The 14586-nt window shown below is 44.6% G+C and overlaps 1 protein-coding gene across 4 annotated transcripts in view; it reads left to right on the top strand.

Annotated features, from left to right (window-relative positions):
* The window catches only part of LOC101990910 (transmembrane protein 56), a 70923-nt gene that overhangs the window by 28611 nt on the left and 27726 nt on the right, over nucleotides 1-14586 (top strand). For 2 of the 4 annotated variants that reach the window (XM_013350047.1, XM_013350048.2), the window contains one exon: nucleotides 14182-14350. In XM_013350047.1, coding sequence (XP_013205501.1) covers nucleotides 14196-14350 — 155 coding nt within the window. In that variant the 5' untranslated portion in view covers nucleotides 14182-14195. The remainder of the gene's footprint in view (nucleotides 1-14181; nucleotides 14351-14586) is intronic. The other 2 variants (XM_026784027.1, XM_013350046.2) reach the window with 1 other exon arrangement.

Here is a 14586-nt window from a genome sequence, read left to right as displayed (position 1 = left end):
AAAAAAAAAAAAAAAAGCGGGGGAGGATGGCGGTGGAGGAAAATCAGTAGACTATCCTGCTATCTTCCTGGCATTCTGTCACACTGATGGTTGTTGCAGGTGGAAGCTCTGCACAGTCTTTGGAGGCGGAACAAAAGAACGGGGGGGAGAGTGAGGTAAAGAAAGAAAAAGATAAAGGTTGATGTACAATACATGAACTATACTAGGTTTCATTTATTTTTAAGATAAAAGCTAAAACATGAGTCATGGAAAGGGCAAGGAGGATGGGAAGTTCAAGGCCAATCTGGGCAACTTAGAGAGCCCCGAGCTCAGTGACAATGCTGGCCTAGCATGCTAAGAAGGCTCTAGTTCAGTCCTGAGTGCTGAAAACAAGCAAAGCAAAACAGAACAAAACAGCAAACACCCCATCTACAACAACACAGTGCCCCAAACTGAAGCATATACAAATTCTCAAGGCAGTTGAGGAAGCTATGAATACAGGTAGTTAAAATCCAATTAATAACCCTGTAATGAAAAGAAAACCTCGTCAGAGGGCGCAGGGATTCTCGGGGAGAAACTAAGGAGATGGGGAACCCACACTTGCTGTGTCATGCCTCTTTGGCGTGGACTAAGGGGCTCCATGAGAAGAATCTTTCTCAGAAACCCCTTTCCTTCGAAAATAAACTACAGCAAGGAAGACCTCAAGATGGGTGTCGTGGCTCATCCCTGGAATATTAGCACTTGGGAAGCAGAGGCAGGAGGATTTCAAGAAATTCAGACTTTGCCTGGGGTCACTCCTGAGCCACAGAGTCACTGCTGGTCTCTCCCAATAAGAGTGAAAAAGAACAGCAGTGGCCGCAGGTGCTCTGCACTGAGCAGAGAGCCAGAAAGATCCTAGAGGCCTTAAAAACCAGAAGCAGAGAGACAAGATTTTATCAGATGAGGCGAAATCTTTGGTTAAAGAGATTTTTAGTAGAGATAGGAATTGTCAAGAGTTCTCTGCCCTGCGGTGCAAGGGTGCGGCCACTGCTGTGTAGTTTCTCTCTATGGGTAATCCGTACAGAGCCTCAATTAGGGAATATATTTGCTTCCTTCCTGTCCTGGCCTCCTGTGCTTGTAATTATTACATAGAATTGTGAGGTAAAGAAAAGCCGGGTTAGAAATGTACAAATATATATCATATATGTATATGATGAGTGTGTATACATATGTGACATCATATATGTGAGATATGTTATGTTTGTTATCATGAAAACAAACGTTAAGTATTCGCTGCCAGGGTCTGTAGCAGGCAGAATTGAAGTTTGTTTTTAACTTGAATTCTGTTACATGCTGCTGGGGACAGAAAGGTTGGAACATTGTTACCAGACTTAGGGGTCACAGCCCATACTCCAACATTCCAGGTTTGGCTATCCATCCCAGTAAGCCAATTAAAGGAGCCAAATTAATAGTGGGAAGCAGGAGAAGATTTGTTCAGTGTGACCACATTGGGAAGAGGGACAGAGATCCAGTGAGCTCCCCAGTCCATCTCCAGGAGTTCCTGACAGGAGGGTGGGGTTTAACTAGCAAGAGGTGGGCACCAGGAGCAGTCTCCCAAGGCATGGTCTCTTGCCCTCCATTGTCTCCTCAGAGTCTCCCCAAAGGGTCATCTGACAAATTTTGACTCTCCTTGAGGCAGGTTCCTTTCCTGAATGCCCCCAGGCCATCCTCCATTTTCTGTCAGCAGGAAAGGAGTTACTAAATTTCTTAGGTTCTTTCCTCACACAGTCTGATTAGCCAAAGGGGGAAAATCCCTGTCTCTTTAGAACACGTTCGTTCCTGACAGGCAGGTGGTTTATAGGATTGTCCTTCGAACTCACCTGCATACCACGAAATACACACACACACACATACACACACACACACACACACACACACACACACACACACACGGCTATTAGAGGGTCTTTATGGGTTGCCTGCTGTTGGTAGGCCCCTGCAGACTTTAACAGCTACGATCATGATCGTTCATGAGCTTGATGCTCAGAACAGGAAAAGGAGACATTTGATGAACTTGTAATTCTCCTAACTTTTTCATATGCCCACCAGGTCATAATTTAAAAATAACAAAGCAAGGAGTTAAGAGGAACCCTTTAGCTGTGAAGAGCACTGGCTGCTTCATTCCTAGCACCTACATTGTTAGCTCACAACTTTTCTCAACTCTACTTCCAAGGGCTTGGATATCCTCTTCTGATTCCCTTGGGCACCAGGAGTGCACATGGCACACAGACTACTGGCAAAACATCTATTAAGCATAAAATAATAACAATCTAGGGCCGGTGGCCTACATCAGTAATCCTAGTTACTTGGGAGACCAAAGCCAGAATATATAGAGTGAGTTTAAAGCCAGCAAGAGCAACTTAGCAAGACTCTGTCCTTGCTAGGGATGTAGCTCAGTGGTAGAGCAGTTGTTCTGCATATATGAGAATCAATCCCAAATACCCCATAAAAGTTAAAAATTAAAAAATAAATAAATAAACCTGTAGCCACAGTTAGCTGAGATGTTTGTGTGCAGTTGCCCAAATGCTTGCCAGTTTCTCCAGGCATGAAAAGTGTGGTGTACAGCTGTTCTTTGCCCAGACATTGTAAAACCTGTGAGAGATGTTTTGTTTGTGTTTTAACAAATAAAGCTTGCTTGAAGGTCAGAGGCCAGAGCTAAGCCACTAGAGGCCAGGGAGTGGTGGCACACACCTTTAGTGCCAGGACTCTAGGAGGCAGGCAGAGGGGTCTCTGTTAATTCAAGGTCACCCTGGGCTACACTAGGTTGAATCTGGGTAAAAGAAATGGAGCTCACACAAAGGTGATCCCAGCACTTGGGATCCCACGCCTTTAATCCCAGGACTAGGGAGGTGGAGACTGGATTGATGTGGCTGGGCAGAGAGAGGAATATAAGGCGGTTAGGAGACAAGAGCTCAGTGCAGACTGAGGATGCCCCTGCAGTCTGAAGATGGGGTCTGAGGACACAGTCTGAGAAGACAGTCTGAGACAGGATCGTCCCTTTAGTCTGAGCATTGGGAGAGGTAAAAGGTCTCCCTGGAGGCCGCTCTGCTTCTCTGATCCTTCAGCTTTCTTCCCCTAATATCTGACTTCGGGTTTTATTAAGAACAGCTGGAATTCGTGCTCCCATCAATTATGGACATTTTATCAGCATTTACACAGATCCTACAATGAGCCAGGAACCTCTACTCCTCAGCTTTAAGTAGGTTTCTAGTTTGCTGGGCTGGGTAAGTATCTCATCTTTTCTCATTTGCATGTTCATTTACAAATGACTTACAGTTGATTAAGTCCTACAATGTTAGGCCCTTGAGAATGGTAAATAACTCTACATTATTAGTCAGATAGTTGATAAGACTTTAAGAACATAGTACAGATTGTTGTATGTATATGTGAAAGTTTTGAATCATACCGTATGTTGGATGGAAGAAATTAAAGGTAGAAAATATTATAGCAGTATTAATTCATCTTTATTGGCACTCTGCTTTTAGACACATTTAGAAGTGAGATCTTTTCAAAGTCAACATACGTTTACGCTGTACCAGGTGGGCTGCCAATTTAGAAAAATAGATGGTAATTGATTAAGTACTCGCAGAACAGAAGTCACTTATCAAAATGGGAATGTCTTCCAGCATGAGCGAGAGAGGCTCATGAGCCCCCAACCCTTGATGAAGAGCTGTTGACAGTTGGTGGCTGCTGGGAAGGGATGAGTTAGTTTTCTTTAGGGGTGTGTGGTTTTTGGAAGGACGTTGGTAGGTTGATCAGGATGTGGACTGCTCAGTTGAGCTCTGTGGGTTATTTAAAAAAGGGCATGAAGTTGGGAGAAGGCTGCACACACTCGTATATGGGGAGATTAGGAATGGATGGAGGCAGGGAGACAGTGAATATGAGAGAAATATGTATGTGAGCATGAAATTCTCAAAGACTACATAAAATATATTGAACAGTGAGAGGATCAAGATGAGTATGAATGTCTGTGAACATTATTAACAGACATTGAGCGCATGCCATCTGCTCCTGGCCTCCCTTATGTTAGATGTAGTGAGGAAGCATGGCTAGCCTTGCAGCCTTATGGTACACACATCTGTTAGAGTTGCAGCTATAAAGGACTGTGGGTAAAATTCAGAGAAGCCTTCCACGGGGAAGTGAGGGTGGTCCTGTTTGCTGATGAGCCACAGAGTTAAACTGGGGGTATGGGAGCAGAGCTGGGAGTTGGGGAATAGGGTGTGCAAAGGCCTGGAGGGAGGAAGGTCATCCGGCTGGAAAAGCTGCAAGTGCTGGCGAGGGCCTGATGAGCCTGGGGAAGGGAGAGCCTTCCTTGGAGAGCCCTGGGAAATAAGGGTTTTGATGATAGGCTTAGAGGTGATATAATTAGATGCTCACGAGAGATTCCCCTGAGCCCTCCAGCTCTTCATAGTAAGGAGAGCAGGGTGGACGCGTGCCAGAAAAGTGGCGAGGTAGCTAGAGGAAAAAATAGATCTTTTTGAAAGCTATTTAAGGAGTAAAATCCATAGGCCTTCATGGTAGATGGGGTTTGCTAGCAGAGTGGAAGACACTGGAAGCAGTGGACCCTGAGGTGACTCTTTGAGCTGGTTTGAGATGGCTTCAAGACCCTGTGCAGTAAGGATGAGAAGTAGTCAGCTCCATGTACCTCAGGAATCACCTAGTGGGGCAAATCAGAGGGCTGTCAATTTAGGGAGTCCATGTTGGCCACCAGCAATGGCTAGTGTCAGTGATAAGGACGGGATGAGGGTGTGAGGGTTGAAAGTGAGGTGGGAAACGATGGCACACGAACGGAAGCCTTTCTAGAACTTTGTAAAGGGGTGGGTCGAGCAAGAGAATGCAAGCAGGGAAGTGGAGCGGGAGAGAAAGCTGTGGAAAGGCAAGTTGTACTGGTTATGTCTCACTGCTGTATAAATACCAGGCACAAGCAGCTTAGGGGAATAGGGTTTATTCAGGTCTATAGTCATCCCGATGGGAAAGGCGTGGTGGCAGAAGTGTGAAGAACCTGGTTGCATTGCAGCCCTAGTCAGGAAGCCGAGAAAGGGAAGATGTGCCCTGTGGTGTGGAGAGGAGGGGATTTAAGGTTGCAGGCAAGCAAAGATAATGTGTTAGATTGGCCTGATTAAGGAGACACCCTAGAAGAGGTGCCCCGAGGGCGGGAGCTGCACCCTTTGAAGGCTCCTCCTGGGGCAAATCCAAGCTTAATTTGCCAAGAGATGAAGCCAGTGCTCAGCTCACTTTCTCCTTTTTATTCAGTAAGTGGCATAGTCCACTTTTAAGGTGGTTCTTCCCACATTTAAGGTGGTTTTCCCACATTTAAGGTGGCTCTTCCCACCTTTATTAACCCTGTCTACAAATTTCCTCAGAGGTGCTTAGAGGTTTATCTCCAAGGTGATTCTAGATCCTGTCAAGGTAACAATATGAACTCACAGAATCAGGAAGAGGCATTGGATCTGTTGGTATTTGTTTTTACTGGAGATCGGAACATTTGAAAAAGCTAATATAGGGGCCAACCTGACCCCTATAGGCTGAAGGTGCCTGCTACCAAGCCTGAGGAACTCCCAAAATCAGTCTCAGGACCTGCAGGGGAGAAGGAGGGAAATGTCCTCTGACCCCTGACCTCTACTCATGTGTGGCATGTGTGTGCCTACATATATTTACATATGTACACACAAAATGAATTAATTAGAATATAATAAAAAAAGAAAAGCTAAGATAGCCAGTTGAGGGGGAGGAAATAAAGGATAGCGGGGATCAGAGGGCTCCCAAGGAGGCCTGAAGGGGTGGCTCCAAAGTACTCAAAGAGGCGGCTTCAGGCAGGCAGGCAGGGCAGCTGACGCAAGTGTTCTGTACGGTTGGCAACAGGACACTGAAGATTTCCGTAGCTTGGATTCTGTTTTTTTATTTTTCTGTAGGAGGCTGGAGTTATCTGCTGTAAGGGGAGTGGATAGTTAGAGGCTTGGAAATTTCACTGTGAAACGTGAGATTAGCAGGCCAAGGCAGCATGTTCGTGTGCAGGGCAATGAAGAGGACTGTTTGGGCCTTGGATCATTTATTTCATGCTCTCTGGTTTCTGCCCTTCTGGTATATGGTTGCTGTATTAATCAATCGCCTTTGTCTGCAGTGATAAAACACCATGACTAAGGCAGCTTCGTACAGTGGAGAAGAGTTTATTTCAGCTCATTGTTCCGGAGGGGTACAGTCCACTATGATGGGGGCATAAGGGCAGCAGGCATTGGGCATGGCAGCGGGAGCAGGTGCCAGAGCTCACATTGGAACCACAAGCGTGAAGCAGAGAGAGAACTGCAGAACTCTAGTGAGACTTCCTCAGCAAGGGCACACCTCCTAAACCTCACTAACAGAGCACCAGCTGGGGATTGAGTGTTCAGATGCCTGAGACTGCTGGGTACATTTCTTTTTTTTTTATATTTATTTTATTTATTTATTTATTTATTTATTTATTTATTTATTAATTATGTATACAATATTCTGTCTGTATGCCTGAAGGCCAGAAGAGGGCGCCAGACCTCTTTACAGATGGTTGTGAGCCACCATGTGGTTGCTGGGAATTGAACTCAGGACCTTTGGAAGAGCAGGCAATGCTCTTAACCACTGAGCCATCTCTCCAGCCCCCTACATTTCTTATTCAGGCCACCACAGTGGCCTTCAACAGTGCTGTCATTCAGGACTCATTGCTGGGCGTATCCAGAGTTTGGACTTTGCCAGCTGCTGACAACAGAAGAGAGTTGGAGGGTATTAATAAAGTTATTACTGAAATGATGGGCTCCTAAGTGTGTCCATTGTCCAGTGTAGAAAATCAGAAGCTTATTTTAAAGCACAAAGGTAGCGGTGTTGTGTGTGTGTGTGTGTGTGTGTGGTGATCTTTTTTGTTTGTAACTCAGTTATGGGCTTCTCAGTTTTGAACTGTGTAGATGACAACATCATAATGTGTCAGAATGTCAAAGGTTTGGACACGCCCACAGCTGATTAAAGACAGAAGTTAATAAAGGTAAGAAGGCTGTCGGGGTAAAGGAAAGGTGAGACATCCAGGATGGGGAAGTGTAAATTAGAACAATCCTGAAGGAAGCTGAGGTGAGCAGAGAAGATACTTAAACACTATTTAGGAGGCACACGGTGTTGGTAAAGGATGGTGAAGTCTGGAGTCTGTGCATGGTTGAGTGGTCAAAGGTGCCGGGCCATCTAGATGGACAGGAAGTTACTCAAGATGATGACAGGCTTAAGGACATCAGTGGGTTGGGGCCAGTGGCTCTGAGTAGCGGGAAGTATTTAGAAGGTGAAAAGAAGGTACAAATGAGAAGCGGATGGGTGGCATGATTCACTGGTAAAACCAAAAGGAATGTTGGTGTTTTAGAGGGTGGGGGAAGGAGAGTGGGGGAAGGAGAGAGGGTGAGCAAAGAAGGTTCCTGGACCACTTCTCAGAGTAAAGTGTGAGAGCAGACTACACTACGCGCTGTAGGAGAAGAAAGAGGATGTCCTCAGGGGCTTGGAAGAGACACCAAGGATGTGGTACTGGAGTCTGTGGAGCAGCAGTACGCAGTGGATGGGCTGGGTCTGGTGGCTGGAAGGAATTGTGGTAGCATGGTGAAGACACTTTGCAGTGGGTACCACTGGCATTTCTAGTGATAAAACAGGTATGAGTTCAGGGCCAGGTGTGGTTGGCAGAGGTATTAATCTCTCTTGGCTGGAGTGACGCCAGTCCCTTGAATTTCCTTTTCTGTAGACTGGATGGAGAGTGGTGGGAACAGGAGCTACTGAGTGGGACCCATTGCTCTTAGCCCCCTTAGGAGCATAATTCTCCCGTGAGAGCCATGTAAGGTTTGCTGTTATGCCCAGCATGAGATGAGGAAATTGAGATTTGGTCAAGATTGGTTTAGAAAGCATGGCTTTATCATGCTAGGCAAGGCCTCTAGCCATCTGACCTACACTCCCAGTTCTTCTCAAGTCCTGTTTGAGAAATCTCCTTCCAAAGCCCGTTAACCCTTGACAGTGTGGTATATTTCTAAAGACCACTATTTTATTTACACAACTGTAATATAATAGCTCTTTACTACGTGATTTATTCTGAGTAAAAGGCTGCACATACTTTGACGGAAAGGTGTATCTTTCCTGGTCCCATTATGTCTGAGGTTTGTTTCCTTGTGCATGATTTATTTATTATATCTCACATTGACTTGTGCCACTTGCAGTATTAAGGCTCTCTCTCTCTCACTTTCTCCATTCCGGTTTCTGAAGTGTATCTTACCGCATTTTTCCCTTGTGACTGGGAGTCATCATGTCAGCTAGGAGAGAAATCCAGTTCTTTGTATGACCCAGTGTATACACCGTGTTCACTGCTGCGTATTTCATGTAGATTAAGTCATTAGCAGATAGTTGTTTGCTAAAATGTACTTACTGACATGGCGTGAAAGCCTTCTACACCAGTAGGAGCTGGCTCTCAAGTCGCTTCTGTTCTTAGATGAACGTGCAGCTCCAAGTTTTGCTAGCCAGTCACATTGTTTTCAAGTTAGCCATAAATCCATCCTGAGAAGGGTTTGGAACCTTCTGGAATCAAGTTGCCCTTCATTGTTAACCTCCAGTCCCTTAGAATTGGCCATTTTGCCACTCGTGAGAGTGACACCGGCAGGCATCAGGAGTAGCTGAACTGATGGAGGCTGGGAGATGGGGAGTGGGGTGTGATGGTGCTGTTCACTGAGCTGTGTAGCCGCTGAGGAAGGGCTGCTTTAGGCTTAGTTCATCTTGGGCCAGATAGAGGCATGGGACCTGTGTGATCCCATCCCCCCCCCCCCCCCCCGTGCAGTGGGGAGTACTGGAGCTGCACACACCCCCCCCTGTGCAGTGGGGAGTACTGGAGCTGCACACACACACACACACACACACACACACACACACACACACACACACACACCCGTGCAGTGGGGAGTACTGGAGCTGCACGGAAGGAGAGCTGCATTGGGAGTGAGGAATTCCTAACCAGGCAGACTCTCCAGTGTGCAGAGAGGTGGTCCAGGGTACAAGGAGGCAGTGAACAGTGTCAAGTTAAGAGAGTTTGTGCTGGGTAGCCTTCATTTTCTTGTGAAATGGGAAGAAATACGTCTGTTAGGAGACAGGCACAGCTGGAGATTTGCTGGCGTCTGTATCCCAGGGAAGGGAGCTAGCTAGGGATGGAAAAGGAATGCTAAGCATGAGCGAGACATTGTTCTCTGCTTCCTTCTGCCCTGTTGCTCTTAAAGACACACAGCCCTATCCCATGCCCCTTTAAGGGAGTTTACCACTGAACGTCATGGCATTGCTTCCAATGGGCATCCCTGCTGGGAACAGCATTGGTGGTTCAGACATCATCCCTCAGAAGTCCTTGCACTTACAAGGGAATGATGAACTGAGGGCAAGGAGAGTGGGAGCTTCTGCCGCTAAGCATCCCGTTGGTATCTCAACAAAAGAGGAAGTATTGGGCCGGGAGGATGGCTCTTGCCTGGTAAAGTGCTTACCAGACAAACATGTGGACCTAAGTTTGGTTCTCAGAACCCATGATTAAAGAGGAAAAAAAAAAAGTCAGTTCTGGTAGTCAAGAGACAGGCAGACCCCTGACGCTCACTGGCTAGCTAGGGTAGATTACTTAGGCCAATGAGAGAGCATGTCTCAAAAAACAAACACAACCAGGGAAGACGGTCCTGATGTATGACACCCAAAAGTTGTCTCCTGGCCTCTGCATGCCTACCTGCCCACACACGGATACACAGAGAATGTCGTCTTTCTTTACTAGCCTCTCTTCTGTTCAAGTCTTTGAATACTATGGGCTATCTCTTCACTATGCACTATCTCTGCTAGGTATTAATGCCTAGTGAGCAAGGAGCATCCCATAGCTCCCTGAACTCTGGGATTTTAATAGATATCCTTGCCTCCCTGCTGGCGCACAAACCTCTCCCATTTAGCATTCCGAACCCCAACAGCGCGCCTGGTAGGTAGCCTACAAGTGACAAGTGTAGGAGGCCTTGTTGGTTCTGAAGTGAAGCCCCAACTGGCTCTTTCTGCTGTTTCCTGGGCCATGCATCCCAAATTCAGAGGGAGTGTCCTGCAGGAGGAGGAAGGAGGGCTTTCATAGTGGGGGAGAGATCTAGGCTTGCTCTGATCTAAGACACAACTCCTGAAAGTTGGCTGTCTTGCGGGGCAGAGGACCAGCAAGCATCGTCATACTCAGCAAGATGGTGGAAGTTTCTTTAGCATCCACAATTCCTGTGAATCCAGACAGCTAATTATATGGTAGAATTTATTTCTTAACAATCTCGTTCATTTCTCCTATCTGTTTTCAGTTGCCTTTTCTAGGCCAGCTCCCACTAGGCCGGCTTCCCAGCTTCCTACCAGCTGCAGGCCACAGGTAGAGGAGCGTGAATGAGGCTTGCTGCTTCTGCGGTCTGTGCTCGCCTGTGCTTAGCGATTGCCAAGCCCTCGAAGGGCCTTTATCTAGGCTGATATTAGGAATCATTTTCTCTGTCTGTTTTTGCCTTTCTGCTGTCTGATTCAGGCACCCGAAGTGAACAAACAGGTGCAATTGCTTCTACCAAGAGGCCTTAGTTTTCTTGGGGGGACGGGGCACTTGTAATCATCTCTAGGTGAGTCCTCGGTTTGGCATGACTGATTAAGCAAGCAGCTGCTTATTAAGAAGCAGAGCTGAGAGTAGAACAATTTAATTAGCTTCTGTTTGCTGAGCCTTTAATAGAAGTCACAGCTTGAATATATGGTGTTCTTTGTTTAGTTACAAATGAAACTTTTTTTGGCAAAGAAATCTTTTCATCTTCTAACCCAAGGAAACAGAAAACAAGTCTGTTGAAAGTATAAACCACTGGGGGTTGGAGAGATAACTCATCAGCTAAAAACGCTTGCTATCCTTGGAGAGGACCTGGGTTCTAATCTCAGCACCCACATGACAACTCACAACCTTCCATAGCTCCAGTTCCAGGAGATCCACTGCCTTCTTCTGGCCTCTGCAGGCACCAGGCATGCATTGAGTGTGCATACATGCAGGCAAAATACTAATACACATAAAATAGTAAGCCTTTTAAAAATATATAACATTCATCCATATATATTCAAATATATAACAAATGATCCACAAAATCTAAGGCTTGGGGGAAATGGTATATTTTTAAAGATTATATTTATTTTGTGTGTGTGTGCGTGTGTGCGCGTGTGCACATACGTGTGCATCAAAGTATGCCTGTAGCGGTCAGAGGACAATTTGGGAATCGGTTCTTTCCTTACACCCTGTGGATCCCAGGGTTGGAGCTTGGTTGTCAGGTTTGGTGCAAGTACCTTTACCCTGAGTCACCTTTAAGTCCATACTGCATTTTTTTCTCTTTCTTCCTTTTTCCTTTTGAGACGGGGTCCTTTTATATAGACCAGGCTGGCCTTGAACTCACAGAAATGTCTCTATCCCTGCCTCCCTATTGCTGAGATTAGAGGCGTGACTACTGGGAGTAAGGGCGTACATTGCCACGCCTGGCCCCATACTGTGTTTCTTAATGGTGAATTGTTGGAGTGGTTCATTTAGTGTATCAGTAAAGGAACAGTTCACAGACCTGGTAATGTATGCTAAGTTTTATGATACCTTTTAGTAAACATTTAAGAAGTGCTCGAGTGTACATTGTATTTTAACAAAAGTCTGCCAGCAGCCCGTGCTCCAGGGCCAGCAGCACAGCTGAGCGGAGGGCAGTGGTCCTCAACCTCCCTAATGCTGGGACCCTTTAATACAGTCCCTCGTGTTGTGGTGACCCCAACCATAAAATTATTCTGTTGCTGCTTCCTAACTGTGATTTTCTGCTGTTGTGAATTGTAATGTAAACATCGGATATACAGGATCTCTGCTGTGCAGTCCCTGACCCGCAGCTGAGAACTGCTGGCTTAGACTCTCAATACCTTCTGCTCATTATTCCATTCTCTTTAATTAGCCATCCACCTGGCTGCCAGCGCTGTGTTTGCTTTACCTTTTGAAAGCGCTTTTCCTTATGTCCCACATAATCAAGTGATAACACATTTAGTTGATGTACAAAGTTTACTTTTATGTATTATTTGGTTAATAGTAAGCCTAAGCTAAAAGGCCACAAACTAATTTTTTTAATGTCAAGCACACATTGAAATAAAAGAGATAAAAAGCAAATGAGCAATAAAGTTAATGGAGTCTTACAGAGAAGAATTGCAATGTCAATAATTTTACCAAGCATATACCCATAGAGAGAGGCAGTGACAGAGGGTGGGGGCCGTAATTCATTCCAGACATATGAATTCTGTCAGAAGGAGCCCCATGGGAGACTCATTCAAATTATGATGTCCTGGTTGGCAGTGGATGAAGTGGGGCTATTGCTAGCTCAGGCAATGACTTGGTCTTTCTCTGGTGAATTGACTTTAGTAAGTGTCTTTATTTCTTCAAATTAGGAGCTTGAAAATATATATTGATTCATTTTCCTCTCCCCTGAGGACCAGCCCCATCAAAGACAGAAACACTCTGCTTCTGGATATGCACACATGCCCTAGCACTTTTTGGCCTGGATGTACCTAAGATACTCACCCCCCGCCAGGATAGGGTCTCAGGAATATACATGGCTATATGTCCCTGGCTGTCCTGAAGCTTACTGTATAGACCAGGATGACCTGGAACTCATTGATATCCACCTGCTTCTGCCTCCTGAATGCTGGGATTGAAGACCAGTGCCACTATGCCTGGCCTTAAGACTTTTTTTTTTTTAGGGGCCAAAAATAAAAGCCCAGCAGCACAGAAAACATACTTGAAGTGTGTGTGTGTATGTGTGTGTGTGTGTGTATGTATATGCACATTGCTATTTTTTTCACTAACTGTCCTTACAACCCAAAGCTCCTTTTTTTAAAAAAAGTAAAACAAAACAGTTTTTGTAAATGAGATTAAAAAAAAAAAAAGGAAGCTTTTTGGTCTATGGAAAAATGTTAATATTACCAATGACTTAATATTCACAGTGATGTGATTTTTTTTGTTTTGTTTTTCCTTTATTTGATTTTTTGCTGAGCAGTGGTAGCACACACTTTTAATCCCAGCACTCTGGAGGCAGAAGCAGGTGGATCTCTGTGGGTTCAAGGCCAGCCTGGTCTACAGAGCAAGTTCTAGGATGGTTCAATACTATAGAGAAACTCTGTCTTGAAAAACAAACAAACAAAAAAAGATTAAAAATCTTGTTTTTAATTGTGCATATCATGTGTGTTTCTGCATGGTAGTGCAGTATCTGTGGAGGCCAAAAGAGGCCAAAAGAGGGCATTAGACACTGGACCTGAAATTGGAGATATTGAAAAGACACCAGACGGGGTTGCTGAGAGTTAAACCCAGATCATCCGCAAGACTAGTGACGGCTCATCACTGCTGAACCATCTCTCAGTCTCTATGGCTCTTTTTAATTATTTATTTCTTCTTAACATTTTAATTTTGTCTGCGATATTGTGTCTCATAATGCAATAAGTTTTTAACTTTGTAATTTATTATTTGTTTGTTTGTTATTGTGGGCAATGTTTTGTGATTTGGGACTTAAATATGTCTTAGCAATTACCCTATCAACTCCCAGTTTTTAGATGAGAAAATTGAGTCAAAGAGAAATTAGTCTATTTGTCTGAATAGAATTAAAACAATGTCATTAAAAGAAGAATTTCAATTGTAGTAATTAAAATTTTCTCCTAATGTTAAACTCCTAAGATTAGATAAGTTTGAATTGTGATGTTAAAATGTTTAGATTTTTTATGATATGGAGACCTTTAAGGTATAGGGTACCTTCCAGGTACTTAAAGTATTTTTGTGACAGGCATGGAGGCACACACCTTTAATCTCAGCACTGGGGAGTCAGGCAGGTAGATCTCTGTGAGTTTGAGGCCAGCCTGATCTACAAGACAGCCAGGGCTACACAGAGAACCCCTGTCTCAAAAAAATTTTTTTTTTGTTTTAAATAACAAATGTATGACACATCGTAAATGCGAAGAAACTGGAGGCTCACAACTTCTTGTTTGTTTTCCTTAGATTGAAATTTTCTTATATTCTTATTTCTATTACAATACTAAAATAAATGTATATTTGTTAAAGTTTAAAAAACATTAAAGGCTTATCGTGTAGTAACAACTCAGAGCTGTCCTTTCTCTCAGCAGGTGGAAGAGCTATGGATGCCAACACCAAAGTGGTCATCGGCACGCTTTGTAGCAGCTTCCTCCTCTTCCAGGTTCTTTTCCATTTTGTAAGTTACTGGTTTTCAGCCAAAGTTTCTACAGGTTATAATAGTCTTAGCATCGACAAGAAGATCGAATGGAACTCAAGGTAAGACCCTGAAAATATGATTAATTGACTTAAAAATAGTTTTATGAAATAATTAAGTCTTTTTTGTTGGATCTTAGGAGTAGAAGGAAAGTCAAGATCCCACACAAGAACAGTTTAAGAATTCTTACATCAGCCGGGCGATGGTGGCGCACGCCTTTAATCCCAGCACTTGGGAGGCAGAGACAGGCGGATCTCTGTGAGTTCGAGGCCAGCCTGGTCTACAAGAGCTAGTTCCA

The sequence above is a fragment of the Microtus ochrogaster genome, chromosome 21 (assembly GCF_000317375.1).
Source record: "Microtus ochrogaster isolate Prairie Vole_2 chromosome 21, MicOch1.0, whole genome shotgun sequence".
Taxonomy (NCBI): Eukaryota; Metazoa; Chordata; class Mammalia; order Rodentia; family Cricetidae; genus Microtus; species Microtus ochrogaster.
The sequence above is the reverse complement of the archived record's forward strand: the minus strand, read 5'-3'. Positions and strand labels throughout refer to the sequence as shown.